Source organism: Cibotium barometz, chromosome 11 (assembly GCF_041138505.1).
Source record: "Cibotium barometz isolate CiBa-2024 chromosome 11, ASM4113850v1, whole genome shotgun sequence".
In the NCBI taxonomy this organism is placed as follows: Eukaryota; Viridiplantae; Streptophyta; class Polypodiopsida; order Cyatheales; family Cibotiaceae; genus Cibotium; species Cibotium barometz.
The window spans coordinates 51,489,471-51,508,644 of record NC_141056.1 but is presented as its reverse complement, the minus strand read 5'-3'; the positions used below and the strand labels follow the sequence as shown (position 1 = coordinate 51,508,644).

General features: G+C 43.0%; 1 protein-coding gene across 1 annotated transcript; it reads left to right on the top strand.

Annotated features, from left to right (window-relative positions):
• Positions 1 to 16,599: 16,599 nt before the first annotated feature.
• Positions 16,600 to 18,765, top strand: LOC147634307 (fasciclin-like arabinogalactan protein 8). The gene is made up of 3 exons (XM_086805445.1): positions 16,600 to 17,318; positions 17,459 to 17,591; positions 17,962 to 18,765. Exons 1-3 carry the CDS (start codon positions 16,746 to 16,748, stop codon positions 18,522 to 18,524), a joined length of 1,269 nt encoding a protein of 422 aa, XP_086661571.1. The 5' UTR covers positions 16,600 to 16,745; the 3' UTR covers positions 18,525 to 18,765.
• The last annotated feature ends 409 nt before the right edge of the window (positions 18,766 to 19,174 follow it).

The following is a 19,174-nucleotide window of genomic DNA, read 5'->3' as shown; positions in this document are numbered from 1 at the left end:
TAAGAAGGATGAGGTGCATGTCCTGGCCAAGAAGGTGGTGGAGAAGCTCACTGTGTAATGTGGTAAGTCCTCTTCCTCCAAGAAGGACGAGGTGGATGTCCTATCCAAGAAGGTGGCGGAGAAGCTCTTTGTGTAATCTGGTAAGTCCTTTGCATCCTCTGACTAGAGAGCTGGTGTATTCAGGTAAGTCCTCTAACTAGAGAATGGGTCTATTTTGGTAAGTCCTCTGCCTCCTCTGACTAGAGAATGGGTGTATTCTATCCGATATGAAAAAATGAAGGCCATCTACTAAAAGAGGAGTGCAAGATGTGGCTGACCTGTGCAATTTGCCAAACATTCACACATCTGATAGCCAACTACCGATACAATGTTAGAAACAGGGCAGGTGCATTCGTCAATGTAGTATCAACTACCGATACAATGTTAGAAACAGGGCAGGCGCAGTCGTCAATGTAGTATCAACAATAGCACCCATGGCTACTACACTTGCACCTTACAGATTGCACCTTACAGACCATACGATATCCAAGGGCAAGGTCGAGGAAGAGAAGGTGCTAGGGGGTTAGTCAGAATGTTATTATTGTTGGAAGCCTACACTGGTGGTGGCGGAATGAATGTCAGCTATTCCAGAAGCATCAACAAGAGCTATAAGAAAAGGTAGGTGGGGTGGATTCACCACCAAACGTTCGTAAACATCATTGACATCAAAGAGCTAGAAGGTGTGTAGCCAACTATGGAAGCCATCACTAGATCCCAAAAGGGGAAAGAGAGGTTGGCCATGTGTCAGAAGAACCAGCCAGATAGAAGAAAAATGATGTGGACTGGGGAAAACAAAATCAAGTTAGAGACTTTTCAAAAGGAGTGCAAGAAGCATTGGAATCAAACCTTTCAATTCCCAAGAGGAGCAAAGGAAAGCTTGAGGAGGCAAAAGAACAAAAACCACGAGAAGATAATCCTCACAAGGATTTAGATGAAGAAGCAACGTGAGAGAACAATCCCTGCATGATGGCCAGGATGGCAGAACAAGGGAAGCCATGAGACGAGAAGGTAAACCTTGTAGGAATAGCAACAAACTGAAGAACCAAATGAAGAAGAAGGGCACATGCGACCATGGTCAGCAGAAGACAGTGTGCTCATGAAACAGGCATAGCCTGCACAAGATCAACAGAGTAGGGTGGGAATGGGCAAGCCCATAGAAAGAACTCAAGCAGCATCAAGGAGCAAGAGGAGCAGAATCCTCAGGCACTGCAGAAAGAAGATAGCAGCAAGCAAAACAATTCCCTCTACAAAACAATAGGCCACAGGAGAAGGTAGGACAATATGACATATGAGAGGATATGAAGGGGTTAAAATTGGACATATCCATGCTATCCTTAGTGCCTAGCTACATGAGGAAATTGCTAAGCAATCTGCTTGGTCCCAAGGAAGAACAAATCAGCCTGCCTGATTCCTTCAACAGTGAGTCAAAAGAGACTATAAGTCAATCGAAACAACAAAAGTCACAAATGACAGGCAATGATGTACCCCAAATAACAATAATGTTAAAGGGGAACCATATCCATGGAGCAATACTGGATGGAGGCTTGGGAGTAAACATATTATCAGAATCTACAATAAAAGAACTTAGCCTCACAAACTATGACCATGCTCCTTTTGTTGTGAAGATGGTAGATCCGCGTAGAGTCCAGCCCCTAGTCCAAGGGGAACACATTCAGATCCAGCCCCTAGTCCAAGGGGAACACATTCAAATCCTTGGATATGATTTCTCTATCATTTTTCTTGTTCTTTGAATAGAAAATGAGGGAGCATACCCAATGCTTCTAGGAAGACCATGGCTCCAACAAGGCAAGATCAAACATGATTGGCACAGAGAACAAATCACATTCGGAAAGGGGAAAAAGAAGGTAAGAATCTCCATAAATCCAAAGAGGGAAGTCAATCTAGTTGTTAGACCGACATATGCAGAAGGACTGAACATGCTAGAAGGAATTAAAGAGGATGAGGAGGAAAGAATCCTCAAAGAAAACCCACATCTCAAAGGACTGAACATGCTAGAAGGAATTAAAGAGGATGAGGAGGAAAGAATCCTCAAAGAAAACCCACATCTCATATCCTTATTCCAGCTGGACATAGAAAAGATTGTGTCCAAATACTCAATTGAAGTACTGAACATCACAGAATCTGGAAGCTATGCACATTGAGAAGATGGAGACTCCACTGAAGGAAGCCCCAATCTATGATAAAGCCATCCTGATGATCCATGTCAAGTTGGCTGGAGTGAACATAGCAGAAGTATTGTTGGATGGCGGATCATGAGGAGTTAACATTTTTTACGGATATGACATGCTAAAAGCTCGGATTGAACAACTGGGATCCAGCTCCGCTCATGGTAAAAATGGTAGATCAATGTCGAGTTCGACCGTTCGGATTAATCCGCGGGCTCACACTAGAAGTTTTTGGATTCTCCTTCCAGATTGCAGTGGTGGTGCTCCGAATGGAGGATGTAAAAGGTGCCTACCTGATGTTACTGGGAAGACCATGGCTTAGGCAGGAACATATTAAGAAGGATTGGGATGCCGATAGAATAACCATCTGGAGAGACAAGAAGAAATTTAGGCTATCAGTGGGCCAGCCCGTAGGAAAGTGAACCCTGGCTGAAAGTAGTCAAAGGAGTCGACATGCTGGAGGGATTGGACCTGGATGAAGAGGAGGAATATTTCTAGTAGAATGCAAATTTGATCAGCATGTTTGAAGTTGATGTGGTGCGTATCATGGAGAAATACAGCCCAGCCCGATCATAAGAATGAAGCTGGTGGGGATCAGCAGGATCCGTTGAGCAAAAGAGAATCTCCTGATAATGAGACCCGAGTTTTTTGAAGACTTAGCCGATGATGACAGTGTACCAAGCCTCCAACAAATCATTGCGATGGAGAAAGCCTTTAAAAGGGACCTGAAGCAATCCAAATGGGTCAAGGAAGATGAGTTAATTGAAATGAATCTGGGTATAGATACCGACCCAAAGTTTGTCTGAATCAGTGCTAAATTGGATGTTGCATTCCAAGACGAGATTTAGGTATTGCTCATGTCCTTTAAGGATGTTTTTGCATGGAGCTACACCAAGATGAAAGGGGTTGACCCCTGATTCTACTAGCATCGGATCAATCAGAGGGAGGATCTAGTCCCCATCAAATCAATCAATTAGAGGGAGGATCTAGTCCCCATCTAGCCAACAAAGATACTAGATGAATCTAGGAGAAGCTCGACAAACTACTGCATGTCAGATTCATATTGGGTGACGTGACTGTCTCCGATCATGATCATCCCCAAGAAGAATCAAAAGCTCAGGGTCTGTGCGGACTACAGAATGTTGGTACAATCTCAGACCCCTTCCCTTTGGCATTCACCCAATCAAGGAACCCTACCACAACCAAACTCCCTCACCCTTGCTCTGCATGAATCATTTTCAAATTGTGCTCTTGCTTTTTCCCGCTACTTCGCCTTCTCAAGCCCCTCATATCAACCATCTTTATCTCTTCTTGCCAAAATCAGCAAACTAGAACCTGCCACCATGGCCAGCACAGCAAGCTAGTGGAGTTTGATTCCTGTAGCACCATGCTGGACCCTGTGTTTTAGCAAGATTGGTTGCAGAAGGTCTACCTATTTGGGTTTGCAGCAAAGAATTGGAGGAGCTTGCAAGAAAACATGGAAGCCGAAGTGCAGCTAGTAGAGTTTTTATCAAAAGAGAACAACACATTCAAGATGGAAGGATGCAAGGTGGTGCCAGTCATGCCAAAAAACATCGGCATTCAATCTTCCCGTGGAAGGCATCACAAACACCGACTCATATGATGTGGATATTGAGAAGCTCTCAAAAGTCAATAAGGAATACTTTGTTGCCACATGCTATGATCTAGACAGGCAAAACCAATTCAAATTTTACCTAGACATGATTTGTTTGTTTGCCAAAAATACCAACATAAGTAGAACTAACTATAGACTATTGGCAGCAGCAACATAAAATGGCTAGAAAGGTGAACTGGGCAACGGTAGTGGGCCAAAAACATGTAGCAGCAGTGGCAAGCTCAAAAGCTATAGTTATTTGGATGTCACACAAAGATGGCATAGACCATTTAAAAGCCTTGGAACAACTCGATGACATAAAGAAGGAAGAAAACTAGGAAAGTGTGTAGAAGCAAGAGGAAGAAGAAGCAATGAGGAAGATACTAGAGGAGCAGTCTCAGAGGCAGAAACTAGAAGAAGAAGCAGCCAAAGAGACAAGTGGAGGAAGCTACCAGGCAAAAGCTGGCTGTAGAGGTAGAACAAAAATGCTTGCAACCGAATCTGAAACAGGGTTGGATAAAGAGTTAAAACAAAAATGCCCTGCCCACAGCCACGGGTAAAGTGGACACCATCGCCACAAAAGTTTCCAAGACAACACAAGATGAAGCCTCTAAACTAGACTCCCTCAAAAGGAAGTTTGAATGGTCACAACACATTACCACTCTCAAACCAAAGAAGCAAAAGGAGACCCAAGCAACAAAGGAGCAGCAAAGACATCAACTTGAGGACGTAGACAAGCAACTGGTGAAAAGTGGATTGTCCCCAAGCAGTGAGCAAGTGGAAAATGAAGTAGCATAGGGGGAAAGCCACAAAACAATAGCCATGTTAAGTGATAAGCCGAGAAGAATGAGGAAAATGACTGACCCGCCACTCAAAGTATTCTCACATTGTTGGAAAACATTGCAAATTATGTCATGGACAAGCTAGAGAATGATGAAACACTTCCTAAAATTGATTAGGTGGAGGCACATGTGTAGCTTCTCTAGCCACCCAAGTCCAACAATAGAATCAACAAGTAGCTAGAATTTGCTCTAGCAAACATCAGCAAGACACCATCACAAGCCTTGAGGATGAAGCAACAACTCTGCAGAGGAGGGGAGTTGAGTTGGAGATGGTGGTCACTGAGCTCCAGAAAACCAATCAAGAGATCCAAAGCAAGCTGCAAGCAGACTAGGTAGCTCAGTCTCAGCAGCAGAAAAAGCAACTCGTATTATGGACCACGCCACTCAAATGACTCACAATGTGGAGCTAGCATCAGGAAAAGACCACAAAGAGCTACTCTTTGTGAAAGGGAAGCTTTGGATACAAGAGGCCTTGGAGGCTAAAGAAGAGCTCCCTATAGTCCAGATGCCTGTGGAGCTCATGGAGTAGTGGGAAGAGGAACTCACAGCATCACAAAAAGCATATTGGGAGGATAATCTACAACTACTAAAAGAATACATGATATTGCCAACTCCCACATGCCATCTCCTACTACCACCAATCCCACCATTGGACAAAGATGGAGCTGGAGAGGTGGAACTAGAGGGTCATCCTCTGCACAGCCACACAAGGAACCTCAACTGCAGCAACCACCACCTCTGAAGAAGGGAACACTTAGTCAGATCAACAGTATAAAGAGCTCCAGAGCAGAATATGCAGACTAACAAAGCAGCTGGAGGGAAAAAAGGAACTGGGGAGATCTGACTGGAGCTGCTCCAAAAACAAGTGTCAACCAAAGGTGTTGTAGGAGAAAGCTCCATATGTCAGCAGAGCAGCTTGTGGACCAGTAGAAACACATTGAAGCACTTAAAAAACACCTAGAACATGAACAAGAGAGAACAAAGCTAGCACTCACCAAGGGCAAAGAACTGATACAGCAGCCATAGAACACAACAAAGATCATTGTGATTGGCAATCTGCATGCCATCGATTAGATGACATCAGCTTAGCTAAAAGAACAAATAATCATCATGGAGAAGCATATGCTTGTGCAAAAGGATGGAAACACAGCCAGACAAATTGCCCTAGCTGAATTGGAAGAAGAATTCAAGAAAACAGACAGCACTGGGTTAGGCATATGCAAAGCTAGACATGCAAATGGCTAAACTCATATAGCTTGAAGAGAAGGTGGTGGAGAAAAAGGATTCTCCTAAAACAAGGTCGAGAGAGAAGATTGACGTAGTAGCAGAGCACCAGAAGACCATCAGGGCCAAAAAATTATAATGGCTACGCAATTTGAAAGAAGAAAACTCCAAGCTAACATCCCAGCTACAAAAAACTCAACAGGAGTTGAAAGTTACCAAGGAAGAAGCTGACAAACCATAGGAAAAACAAGAGGAGCTGACAGAGGCAATAAAGAAACAACTAGTGGACATGCACATAGAAATCCAAATAAAGGACACCAGGTTGGAGAAAGCATTCCAAATGACACTGGAGCTGTAAAAGCTCTGAACACAACTCATGCAAGAACAAAGAAAACACAGAAAGGTGCATAAGGATCTGCTGACAACCAAGTAGTAACAACTGCCATAAATAATCTAGTAAACATCCTTCATCATCAGTAGGCTAGTTAATCTTCAGGAGGTGCATCAGCGAGAAGGGATAGGCAATAGAACAACTGGCAGAGCACAAAACCTGGAGTATGTTGCCTACTTGCTTGCCAAATTCAAGTAGTAGTATGAAGATGAAGATTGGGACCTACCTGTCAACCCCTACAAGTTGGACGAATTTCTCCCCAAGTACTAACTAGCAGAGCGATCAGCATCCCAGGCCCCAAGATCTTAGCAGCAGATCTGAAATGATGGTGCGCAGCTGCTACAGGGCCAGATGAATAAGAATTAGATATCTAGGAAGAAGATCGAGAGGCCCTAAGCTCCAGCCCATAGATACAAATATCTACTAAACTATTCTTTCATTCTTTAAATTACCAAGTAGCACAAATTTTGATATAATTCAACCCTAGGATAATAGGGGGGTTTAGAATATAACGTGCATGGTAACTGCTTGCACTCTAAGATGCTATATATCGATGGTGGCAATGTACATGAAGCTCTAGCATACTATAATAACAATAGTATCCTGCCACCTCAATTTGCTCTCCCTTGATGATTCCAACTAGCTGAACCCTTCTTGATTAGCCATTTGGATCCAAAATGGAGTAAGTTGAATTTTTGTAATCCCTAGCTTCTTTGTCAAGCTGTCTGATATTATATTCACTCGAGATCCTCCATCTAGGATGACCCATGACATCGTCTTCCCTCTTATTTTTATGGTCACTTCCAGAATGGCTATGTCACAGTCCTGAACTTTTTCCACATTTCAGATTCAACATTTGATCTAGTGTTATGTTCAACTTCATATTGCTGAGATCCTCCCACCACAGGTCATATTCGCCCTCAAGGTTGCTGCTCCTCACTTTGTGAGACTGGGCATATTTTGGCCTCTTCTCACTTTTTCTTCTTTCTCATTGGCTTCTCTTTTGTTTTCTTGACCTTCCCTCGTCATTTTTCCTATCTAGACTTGCTCCTCACTTTGTGACTGGTCATATTTTAGCCTCTATTCACTTTTTCTTCTTCCTCGTTGGCTTCTCTTTATTTTTCCTGACATTCTCATGTTAGTTTTCCTTTGCTGCTTGCTTTCTTCTTCCGGGGCTTCCGCTCTCTTCGGCATCTGAATCTTGACTGGAGTTTGATTCCGAGGTGTCTTTACTAGAATCCAAGTCAAAAGTCTCTTCTTCCTTCTTTTTCCTTTTGTCATCTCCTTTCTTTTTTTTCTTGGGGTCTTTGCTTGTCTGCTTCAAGATCCCTTTGGCTCTGGTTGCTCATTCTACCACTTGTCCAAATGTGAGGGGGTCTCCAAATCATAAAAAGCTATTTTCGTCTAGAGCTTCTTCCTCAATCCTCTCATGAACCATTGAATCAGCATGGCTGCTCTATAGTTTTGTTTGGATGGTCCAGATGCAGTAATAATGCTTTGAATTTTATTACATAATCTTCTGTTGGCCTCTTCTTCTAAGTAAGCCTTTGCAGCTTTTCCAGTACCTCAATGGTTGTCTTATCTTTCCGGAATCTTTTTACGAAAGCTTTGTTCAATTCCTCAAATGTTTGGAAGTTCTCTAGACCATATTGCTCCACACCATGACACACATACTTTCTCTTGTGATCTACCCCAACTAGCTCCTCTACGTTAGAAGTGTTCTAGGAGAACGTGCATGTCATACACAACCTAATTCAAGCTTCCTATGCCGAGCTAACCTCTACCTTTCTACTCCCCTTCCTGGCGTACCATTCCCTCTAGTAGGATCGCCAAAAGTGTCACTATCAAGTCAAGACCCGATACTTCAGTGTTCTGGATCACCTAGTCGGCTCCTAGAGAGAGCAACAACTGCAGCATTATATTGTAGTGATGTGTGTGAACACACTTAGGACCACCGGGGCACTTTTTTCCTCACTAGGAGGTTTTTTCCCCTTGTGTGTATACTCATTTTGGGGTGTCTACTTATGTTTTGTCTCTGGCACACATTTGTTTATTCTAATCTAGTGAGTTTGTGTGCTCTCAAGCTTCTCTATCTTGTGTGTGTGCATTGTTGCAACCCTAATCCTAATTCCAACAATTGGTATCAGAGCTAGCTTCCTAGACACTTGATTTAGTAGTCTGCCTCCCTCCTGACAACCTTATTTTTCTGTCTCCGATTTAGATACCCTCTTCTTAGGAGAAGAAGGTATATACTGTAGTGTACGAAGTATACTAAGTTTTCGGGGTCCACGGCGCGATTTGGGCGCGTTTTAGGCACGACAAGTTTTCTGTAGACGTTCTGGAGAGGCGTCATTTTGGATTCGTTTTGCTTGATTTTGGGTGTTTTGGCTATGCAACGGTAAAGATTTGGTGTGCAGCAGCGTCTACAGTGTTTTCAACCACATCGACCATCATACTTTCGCCAGTAACACTCTATTCTCTAACACTCTATTCTCTGCTCTATGTTATTTTTCATACACTTTGTAGATGATTCAGTTGGTTGGCAACCATCTGTGGTTGCATTCAGTGAATACTGAGTACTTGCAGTATGTTGAAAGATTTTGCATTTGGTAGACATTCATCATGGTTGGTAGTAGTGATGTATTCAACATGTTGTCTTGCTGAGTATAAACTTGATGGGACTAACTACCCATGGTGGTCCTATATGATGAGGCATGTACTGGTTGCTAAAGGCCTTTAGAATGTGGTCAGTGGTAATGAAACTCGTCCTGTTTCATAACTACGAGTGTAACTAGGTACTGCAACAGGTACATCTGAAGTAGAATCTGATACATATGTGGCTCCTCAACATGCACCACCAGTACCTCCCACTGCTACTCAAACGAGATGGGATGGAAGAGATGCATAGGCACATGTATTGTTTGCATTCTGCAAAGCAAAGCATTATTTCTCATATTCGGTCATGTAAGACTTCAAAACAGGCATGGGATGCACTTATTACTGCATTAAACCAGGGACGCAGTGAGGCACATGTTGCATATCTACATAAATAGTTGGAGTTTGAGCACCTGAATGTGGGAGACTCAATGGACAGCTTCTTGACCAAGATCAAAGATTTTAAGGAGCAGCTCGCTAGTGTGGATGAGATATATCCTGATAGTACATTGGTGCCCATAGTTCTCAATGCATTGCCGGATTCTTATTAGAGTTTTGACTCTACCCTTAGACTCATGATGAAAGGAAATCCAAATGCCCTTACATTTGATGAGCTGGTTTTAGTACTCTTGCAAAAAGAGTAGTCTAGGTAAAACAGAGCTGTTATACAAGTTAGTGACCAAGCTTTTGTTACCAGTCAAAGGCAAAGGTAAAGCTTCTTCGCATGGTGGCTATAAGCCAAAATCAGAATTCTCAGGTAAGGATATAGAGAAAGAAGATGGTAAGCCTAAAAACAAGGGCAAGTGTCACTGTTGCAGGAAACCAGGGCACTACATAAATGAGTGCAAGAAAAAGCTAGAGAAGGAGAAAAAGAAAGAATCTGGCATGGCCGTGTGGTTGATGCATCTGCACCAAGTGCAGAGAAGAAGGAATTTGCAAGTTTTGCTTAAGATGATTGGGCATGTATAGTACATTGCAGTTATGATCCTTCTATTCATGATGTATATATGTCAGTGGGCAGAATTAAATGCTTGGTACTTTGACAGTGGTGCTAGTAAGCACATTACTTCACAAAAAAAATTGTTTTCATCGCTGGAATCTGTCCCAAGTGCATGAACCATCACATGTGAAAATGGTTCCTCATATCCTATTAAAGGAGTTGGTAGAGTTGTGCTCTTCACTACTGCAAATGGAGGTGCATTTACTCTTTCTAAAGTTTTATATGTGCCAGGCATTAAGAAGCACTTGCTGTCAGTTTCAGCCTTAGCCTTGTCAGGCTTGATGGTAAAATTTGTGGATGACAGATATACAGTTCAGGATAGAAATGCTGGTTATTCTATCATTGCCTCAGGGACCTTGTTTCATGGCCTATACAAGATGGATGCATTTGAGAAGTTGCAGCATGATGCTTGCTCAGTCTCTACGACTTGTGCTATGAGTGATGTAGAATTATGGCATGCACAATTTTGCCATCTGAATTATGGCAGTTTGTTACGCCTTCAAAGGCATGATATGGTGTCTAAGTTGCCAACTCGTGAGATCCCTGCTGGACATGTATGTGAGGGGTGTATTCTTGGTAAAATGCATCTGGCATCATTTCCAAAGGATGGATCTGTGAGAGCTGTTAAGAAATTACATCTTATACACATACATAATGATGTATGTGGTCCTATGAGGACACCATCTATTAAGGGATATCTCTACTTCGTTACTTTTATTGATGATTAAGTACTCCAAATATAGCTGGGTTTATCCATTAAAGTAGAAGTCAGACGTTTTTATGTGCTTTAGGCACTTTGTATTCATGGCTGAAAATGCATGTGAATGTAAAGTTGGCACCCTTCATTCAAATCGAGGGGGGGAGTATATGTCCAAGGAATTTCGGGCATATATGGCTAAAAAAGGCATAAGACATCAATGTACAATGCCATACACACCTCAACAAAATGGTGTAGCTGAGAGGAAGAACATGTCTCTCATGGAGATGGCATGATGTATAGTGAAAGCCCAAGATTTATCTTATGGTTTTTGGTTAGAGACAACTATGTGCACAAACTATGTTGAACAAATGCCCTACCAAGACCTGGTAGTCCAAAACTCCTTATGAAGCTTGGCATGGCAAGAAGCCTTCTGTAGCTCATTTGCATGTTTTTGGTTGTCTTGCTTACGCTCTTGTGCCTGAGCAACAAAGCAGTAAGCTTGATGATAAGGCAGTTAAATGCATATTTGTGCGATACAGTTCAGAAAGCAAGGGATATAAGCTCTACCATCTGGTCTTAAAGCGGATTTTGGTAAGTAGAGATGTTGTTTTTGTCAAAAACTCAGTTCAGCATATGCTTTCATGCAAAAAATAGCAGAATGTATGCTCACAGAACATGTTTGATTCGCTCCTATACCTTTGTTTAATGGAGGGCAGCCATATGAAGAGCAATTGAATGCTCAACCAAGTGATAAAATTCAGCCTGTAAATCAGGCAATTATTGAGGATATAGTGGATGAGGAGAGAACAACCATAGAAGAATCTAGACGTATGCCAAAATGGCTTGTGCATACATTGAGGGATAGCAAGTTGGCATCTCCTTTACGTACCAAAACTTGTGCAGGTTCTCTTCATGTAGATTATTCTCATGTGGATCATGTTCTCATTTCTACTTTATGTAATGAGGAGGAACCTATGCTTCCTTTGAGGAAGCGTAGGATGATGATCATTGGATGCATGCTATGCAGGATGAGTATAACTCTATACTCAAGAATGACACCTGGTATTTGACAGATCTGTACGTCATGTCAAGAAGGCCATTGGTACTAAGTGGGTTTACAAGTTAAAACGTAAAGCACATAGTAGCATTGATTGCTATAAGGCCAAACTTGTTGCAAGGGGTATGCCCAGCAAAAGGGCATTGATTATGATGAGACATTTGCACCCACATATCATATGACTACCATTAGGTGTCTCATTGTACATCAGTTGGACATTAAGACTGCATTCTTGAATGGTGATTTTTTACATGAGGAGGTGTATGTATCACTGCCTCCTGGTTTTGCTGTGAAAGGAGAAGAGTAAAGTATGCAGGTTGAAAAAGGCTCTTTATGGCCTTAAGTAGGCTCCTAGAGCATGGTATGAGAAGATTCATGCATACTTGGTTGCAAATGATTTTTGCAACAATCCAACAGAGAGTACCCTCTATGTGTAGAGGAGTAAGGACACATTTTTGGTCATCGTTCTATACGTTGATGACATGCTGCTCATGGGACCCGATATAGATCAGATTTCAGCCTTTAAGGCTGATTTGTAGTCATCGTTTGAGATGTCAGATTTTGGGCCCTTGTATTACTATTTGGGGATTCACTTTATGCAGCGCAATGATGGCATTGCTATGCTGCAGTCTAAATATATATAGAAGCGATTTGGGGATTCAGTTTATGCAGCGCAATGATGGCATTGCTATGCTGCAGTCTAAATATATATAGAAGCTAAGAGGTTTAATCTTGAAGACTGTAAACCTATGGCTACACCTATGGAGACAGGTACTCAACTGTCTTCAAGATGTAGGAGACTCTTTTGATGCTAGTTTGTATCAGCAGGCTGTTGGATCCCTTCTTTATGTGTGCAACATGAGGCTAGATATACAGTATATATGGTCTCACAGTTAAGAAGATTTATGCATAGCCCAGGTACGAAGCATTAGTAGGCTGTTAAGTGGGGTTTTCACTATTTATAGGATACTTAGTATTTTGGTGGATTATTTTATCCAAAGGGAGGTGAGTCACAGTTGCATGCTTTTAGTGATTCAGATTGGGCTGGACGTATGACACAAGAGTGTCCACTAGTGGGTTTTGCTTTTGCCTTGATGATTCATGTATATCATGGCTCAGCAAGAAGTAGCCTACAGTGGCCACTTCCAGCAGGGCAGCTTTTATAGCCACAGTTAAGTGTGTGTGGCTCAGATGTCTTATTGGTTGATTTGGGTGTTGAACAGTGGTCTAGCACTACGATTTTCATTAATAGCCATAGCACATTAGTAGTTGTGAGAAACCTAATGTTTCATGCTCTCACTAAGCACATTGAGGTCCATTACCACTATGTGAGGGAAAGACTCTTTAGCAGTGGTCTATGTGCCTACACATGACAACATTGCAGATTTATTCACGAAGGCTCTTCCTTGTGAAAAGTTCGAAGTTTACAGTGGCCACTTCCAGCAGGGCAGCTTTTATAGCCACAGTTAAGTGTGTGTGGCTCAGATGTCTTATTGGTTGATTTGGGTGTTGAACAGTGGTCTAGCACTACGATTTTCATTAATAGCTAGAGCACATTAGTAGTTGTGAGAAACCTAATGTTTCATGCTCTCACTAAGCACATTGAGGTCCATTACCACTATGTGAGGGAAAGACTCTCTGCAGTGGTCTATGTGCCTACACATGACAACATTGCAGATTTATTCACGAAGGCTCTTCCTTGTGAAAAGTTCGAAGTTTTTCGTAAAGCTTTGGGCTTACTATCTTTTCAGGATTGATCGGCCATACCCTGTACATGTTCACATCATCACTCCTCCAGGGGGGATTTGTAGCATTATATGGTAGTGATGTGTGTGAACACACTTAGGACCGCCACCCAAGATACTTTTCCTCTCACTAGGAGGTTTTTCCCCCTGTGTGTATGTACACTCTCTTATCTACTCATTTTGGGGTGTGTACTTATCTTTTGTATCTAGCACACATTTGTTTATTCTAATCTAGTGAGTTTGTGTGCTCTCAATCTTCTCCATCTTGTGTGTGTGCATTGTTGCAACTCTAACCCTAATTCCAACAACTATCTCAACTGTACCCGATGCGACAAGCCAACGCTAAGCGTTGAGCTACTAGTCTGCTCATGCTTAGGGGAGTTAATCATGACTAAGCATAGGTTAGTTCCTAGATCCTTCATGTTTTCGGATAGGAGTTAATACACAGACATGCATGCAATTGGCACTGAGTAGATAGAACTATGCAGTACAAAATAGAGACAAACCCACAAGACATTCTTGAAAATTAGCTTAGACTCTCAATAATACATTAATCCGATATCTACTGATCTCATATCTCGCATAGCATCATCTGGAGAGTTTCCCCTTTTGCTTCTTACATCCAACTAGGTACTACTCGTTTATAAGAAGTCGTTACAAAGTTGTTACAAAATAAGAAGGCTTAACCCATACAAAGTTTGTTACAAAAGGGAGGAAGTCTAGGTGGCGGCCAGACGGGCTGATTGGCCGCCAATACAGGGCGATGCAAGAAGGCAAGGCTTGTTGCAAAGGGTTATGCTGAGGAGAAGGTCATAGATTATGATGAGACCTTTGCACCATCGTCTCGTTTAACTACAATTAGGTATATTATTGTATTGGACAACGCATTATGGTCAAAATGTGCATCTGTTGGATATCAAGACTTACTTCTTGAATAGTGATTTGTAGAGGAAGTTTATATATCTTAGCCTCATGGTTTTCTTGAGAAGGGATATGAGCCTAAATTATGTAGGTTAAGAAAAGCTTTATATGGCCTTAAGTAGGCTCCTAGAGTATGGTATGAGAAGATAAATGCATACTTGGTTACAATGATTTTGGACCCTCTATGTAAAGAGGAGTAAAGAGTTTTTTTTGTTATCATTGATGCATACTTGGTTACAAATGATTTTTATAATAGTCCAACTGAGAGCACTCTTTATGTAAAGAGGAGTAAAGAGTTTATATGTTGATGACATGCTGCTCCTCACTGGTTCTAATGAGGAGAAGATTCAAGGTTGAATTATTGTGTCATTTGAGATGATAGATTTGGGCTCGTTGTATTATTAGCTTTTTCTTTTATCTTAGGCTATTTTATGCTAAGGGGGGTAATATTCAACTGCATTCTTTCAGTGACTCCGATTGGGCTAGATGTTATGACATGCGAATGTGTGGCTTTTTCTTTTATCTTATTGATTCATGTATATCCCAGCTCAACAAGAAGCAGTCGCCACGCGACGATGGCCACTTTGAGCTATGAAGCTGAGTACACGGCAGCTTTTACAAGGACTATGAAAGTGCGCATGGCTCAAATGCCTTTTGGTAGATCTTGGTGTTGAACAGTAATCCTCCACGTCCCATCTTCATTAACAGTTGCACAAAAAAGCACATTCAGGTGCATTATCATTATGTCAGGGAGAGGCTCATTGAAGAAGAGATTAGCCTAGCTTATATCTTTACACACGACAATGTGGTAGATATGTTCACAAAGGCTTTTGTGAAGCTCTTTGCAAAGCTTTAGGCTTATTGCCATATGGGAATTGATCAACCACATGATCACTATACATGTTCACATCATCACTAAAAGGGAGGTTTGTAGCCATGGTAGTGATGTGTGGACGTAGGCTAATAATGGGTTGGAGTGATGTGTGGAGCTGTCATCCTAGCGACATATCACCCACCAACCATGCTAGTGGCATAAGTGCTCCTAGTGTGTCACCCATATCTCAACACTAACTACTATCAATATGATGCTGCTTGGTAATGTGACCAAGAAATGGAGTTTAAAATTAATAATACTCAAACAAAGACACCTCTCCCTTTGTCATGGACATCATAATGGGTGTGCTGGTGAACTTCTAAGCAACACGAGATCACATACCAAAAAGAAAATTTTGGCTATTGACATGTCTAGAGTTTGTTTCATAATGGTGGTTGTTGATATGGCATGTTGGTTGTCCATGATGGCTCGGAACTAGCCATTTTCCAAAAAAACAATCGCCCATCATTATGCCTTAGAAAATGGCTTCCCAAGCAGCATTCCAGAAACCTTAGCATAAACACTTTCTCTTTATTTTTTACCAAGCCGGAAAGTTGAAGAAAATAGCCATACTTTATATTATTATTGCTTATTTTCATTCTCAACCGGCCAAGCACACCTTTCCTGAAACACTGCTCCCAAGAGGCATTCGGTGGTTCTCTCTCTCTCTCTCTCTCTCTCTCTCTCTCTCTCTGTGCTCCCACCCGGCCCCCGAGTCTTTACATGGCTCGAAGAGCCAATGTATGTGTTCGAGCCATGTATGTGATTGTCTGATATTTGACGGGCATCTTTGCCCTTCAAAATTGACGAGTTTGGCAAAATAATTTAGTGTAGTTTTTGACGGGGCATTTCAAAAACGGGCGTGACTCCCGTCAAAAAGCAACTGAGGCCTCTTTTTCGTAGACAGGCGGCCGCGGCCTCACAAAGCGAGTCTGCACAGTGCGAAGTTTCAAATAAAAAAGATTTTGAGACTTTGAGTGGAGGCTCCGTGCCCTGGCCCCCCTGAGAGAGCCCCTAACTAAGGTGGTCCTGTAGACCGACCAGCAACTAGCAACGACAGTTCGAAGGCCGTAGCGCGATGGGAGCCACAAAAACGGGGATAGCAAGTGGTGATACAAATATTACAGCAATTCGGTGGGTGCCAGGTGGTCTACAGTGTTACAAAATGCCACGTGGCAGAACAAGCAAAGTGACCGTTTTGCTTGTTCGGCCACGTCATCTCCTCTCGAAAACAATGCTGTTGAGGAACGAATAACAATGCGGCTAGTGGCAGCAGGCCTCGTCATTTCAAGTGACGCATTTGTTTCTCAAATTAAAAAGCCTGTTTTACACTTTACACATCCTCAGCGAAAGCCTGAGCTAGCCTCGAGCTTATAGCCTCTGGTTTGCTCTCTCCTGCAATTTAAAAGCTTACTTGATCGCTCGGTAGCTCTGTCTGCATTAGCGCTCTCTCTCTCTCTCTCTCTCTCTCTCACAGCTGAGTGAGGTAGGGTAAGATGAAGGTCCTCCTCTTCCTTTCCTTGTTTCTTTTCTCACTCTCTTATTCTTCAGCCAACAACAACATCACTCAAATTTTAGCCCCTCACCCTGACTATTCTACCTTTAGCTCTCTCTGCACGCAGACTGGAGTTGCTTCACAAATATTTTCGCGCACTACCATCACAGTCCTAGCTCCTCCCAACTCTGTGCTTGACCCGATTGTCCAACGCTCTTCTTTCTCCGCCGAAATTCTCTACTACATTATCAGCTACCATGTCCTCCTTGACTACTTCGACATTGCCAAGTTTAAGGCCATCACCAACGGCACGACACTCAGCACTACCCTCTACCAGGCGTCTGGCCAAGCCACTGGTAACGAGGGTTTTGTCAATGTAACCAGCAAGGGCGGGACTACCCACATTGGGCGGGCTGATTCCGGTGCTCCCTTGACTGCTGTGGTGCAGAACGAACTCTATAAGAACCCTTACAACATCAGTGTTGTGAGTATCAGTGCGGTTCTTGTACCTGACGGTGTCGGTGCCCCAGAGCCAGCCCCAGCTCCCGTCAACTTCACTCAAATCCTAATTCAGGTTTGGTAATCTTTGACCATGGGTCCGTGTTTGTTTTCTTTGGTTCCTGAATGAGATTTAAGTGACGGATTTTGGTGTTTGATAATTATGTATGAGGATTAGGTGATTTCTTCTCAACGTGAACTGATACTTTCTTTCAGAGCAAAAACTACAATACCTTTCTTTCTCTCATCAAAGCGACTGGAGTCGATGCTCTGCTGCTGAAACACGACACCCCACCTGGCGTGACTATTTTTGCACCCGACGATGCTGCGTTCAAGAAGCTGCCTGCAGGTGATACTAGCTCTCACTTTCAGTTCTTTCCAGAGCAGTTGTTCAATCTAGATTATAGCATCTTGAGAAGGAAATGAGGTGGGCTTCGGGCTTGCAAGAGGTGTAATGTAGCAAGGCGTGTATGTGTAGCTGCTTGTTGAGAAGTAGCCTCATCTGGTTGCGTAACTCTTTAAGGGCGAAGCTTGAGGGGGGGGACATAAGTCTCGCGTAGGCACCCCGCGAACCCTACGCTCTTCGCTTTTGCGCAGTATGCTAACGTTAATTCCCTGAGGGTATGAATGTTCGTCGTTTGTTTATGCGTCTTTTCTTGAAATGATGATTTTACATGTGAAATTCTCTCTAAAACGCTTGGATGGTTTTGGTGTCGAAGGTGCTCTGAGCAAGCTTTCAAGTGCTGAGCAAGTGGCGTTGTTGGAATTCCATTGTCTTGGAAGCTACTATTCAAGCCAGGAGCTGAGTGTGCTCGGCACTCCACAGTTGACACTGGCAAGCGGCTCAGGAGGCGGTAAGTACCAATACTCCGGCATATTTCTAAGCAAAGGAGGGGGCAGTGTGATAGACACAGGCTACAACAAGGTGCCCTTGGGGCCCACTCTCTACAGCCAGGAGCCCCTTGGGTTGTACGGCATATCAACTGTACTGCTGCCGACGGATATTTTCGGGCTGCCGCCGGGTGCCGCGCCTTCCCCAACTCCGACAATGTCCCCGTCTCCGTCTCCGTCTCCGTCTCCGACCCCGACTCCGGCACCGTCCTCGGCTCCAACAGCGGGCCCGGCTATAGCTCCTGCCTCCGCGTTCTCCCCACCTGCTCCTCCTGAAGCAGCCGCCCACACACCACGTGCCAGCGAAAACGGTTCCCACATGTCCGTCCACGTAGGTCTTGGCTTCCTTGCCGCCCTTCATCTTTCCCTAGCCTTCCTCGTCTCTTTTTGAGAGAGTGCGGTCGTACCCCTGCAGGAATTGATTGATTCTTTGTTTTTACTTTTTCACTGGACTGACTTTGGGATCTGGTGGTAACAAATGCTGTTTGTTAGCTAGTGCCAGCTGTTGCGAAGCAGGAAGGATTTTTTTATTGTTTTGTATTTCTGCCAGCTGGACATTGAGTTCTGTTCTTGGGAGTCCGGACTCCTCCGGATCCCGCATTTTGGATTATAATTTATGTTGCTTGGTTGAAGTTGGTTCTTTCAAGATGCGCATTTGCGTAATTATTTATTAACTGACCTGCTGCTCCATAGCTATATTCGGCTGGGAGTGGGCCCTGGAGAAAAATTAGCTTTATTGAGTTTTTATTTTTCAAGAAGCATTTAAGAGCCACCACAGGTCTTGCATCACACTGCACAGCATCTAATTCTTTGATGGTAGCTTTTGTTAGGAGTGTCAGCTGGTCTCAGGAGTCAGCTTATCATCCAGCTAGGTTGTGAAATGTTAGAAGGTGGAGAGAGTAATAATGGTAAAGAAATGTAACGTGAAAAATGTAATGACATTAAGTTTACGGTTGTTCCCCAAAAAATTCTCCCGCACCCGAAACACTGGTTCATGGCACTTGATTATAATTTTTTCCCCACGGTATGCAATGTGCATGT

Excerpts from the sequence above, each read along its gene's own strand:
- LOC147634307 (XM_086805445.1), top strand. The coding sequence starts at position 16,746 with ATGAAGGTCCTCCTCTTCCTTTCCTTGTTTCTTTTCTCACTCTCTTAT. Across the intron at positions 17,319-17,458 it reads TCACTCAAATCCTAATTCAG|AGCAAAAACTACAATACCTT; the intron begins GTTTGGTAATCT and ends ACTTTCTTTCAG. Across the intron at positions 17,592-17,961 it reads GTTCAAGAAGCTGCCTGCAG|GTGCTCTGAGCAAGCTTTCA; the intron begins GTGATACTAGCT and ends TTGGTGTCGAAG.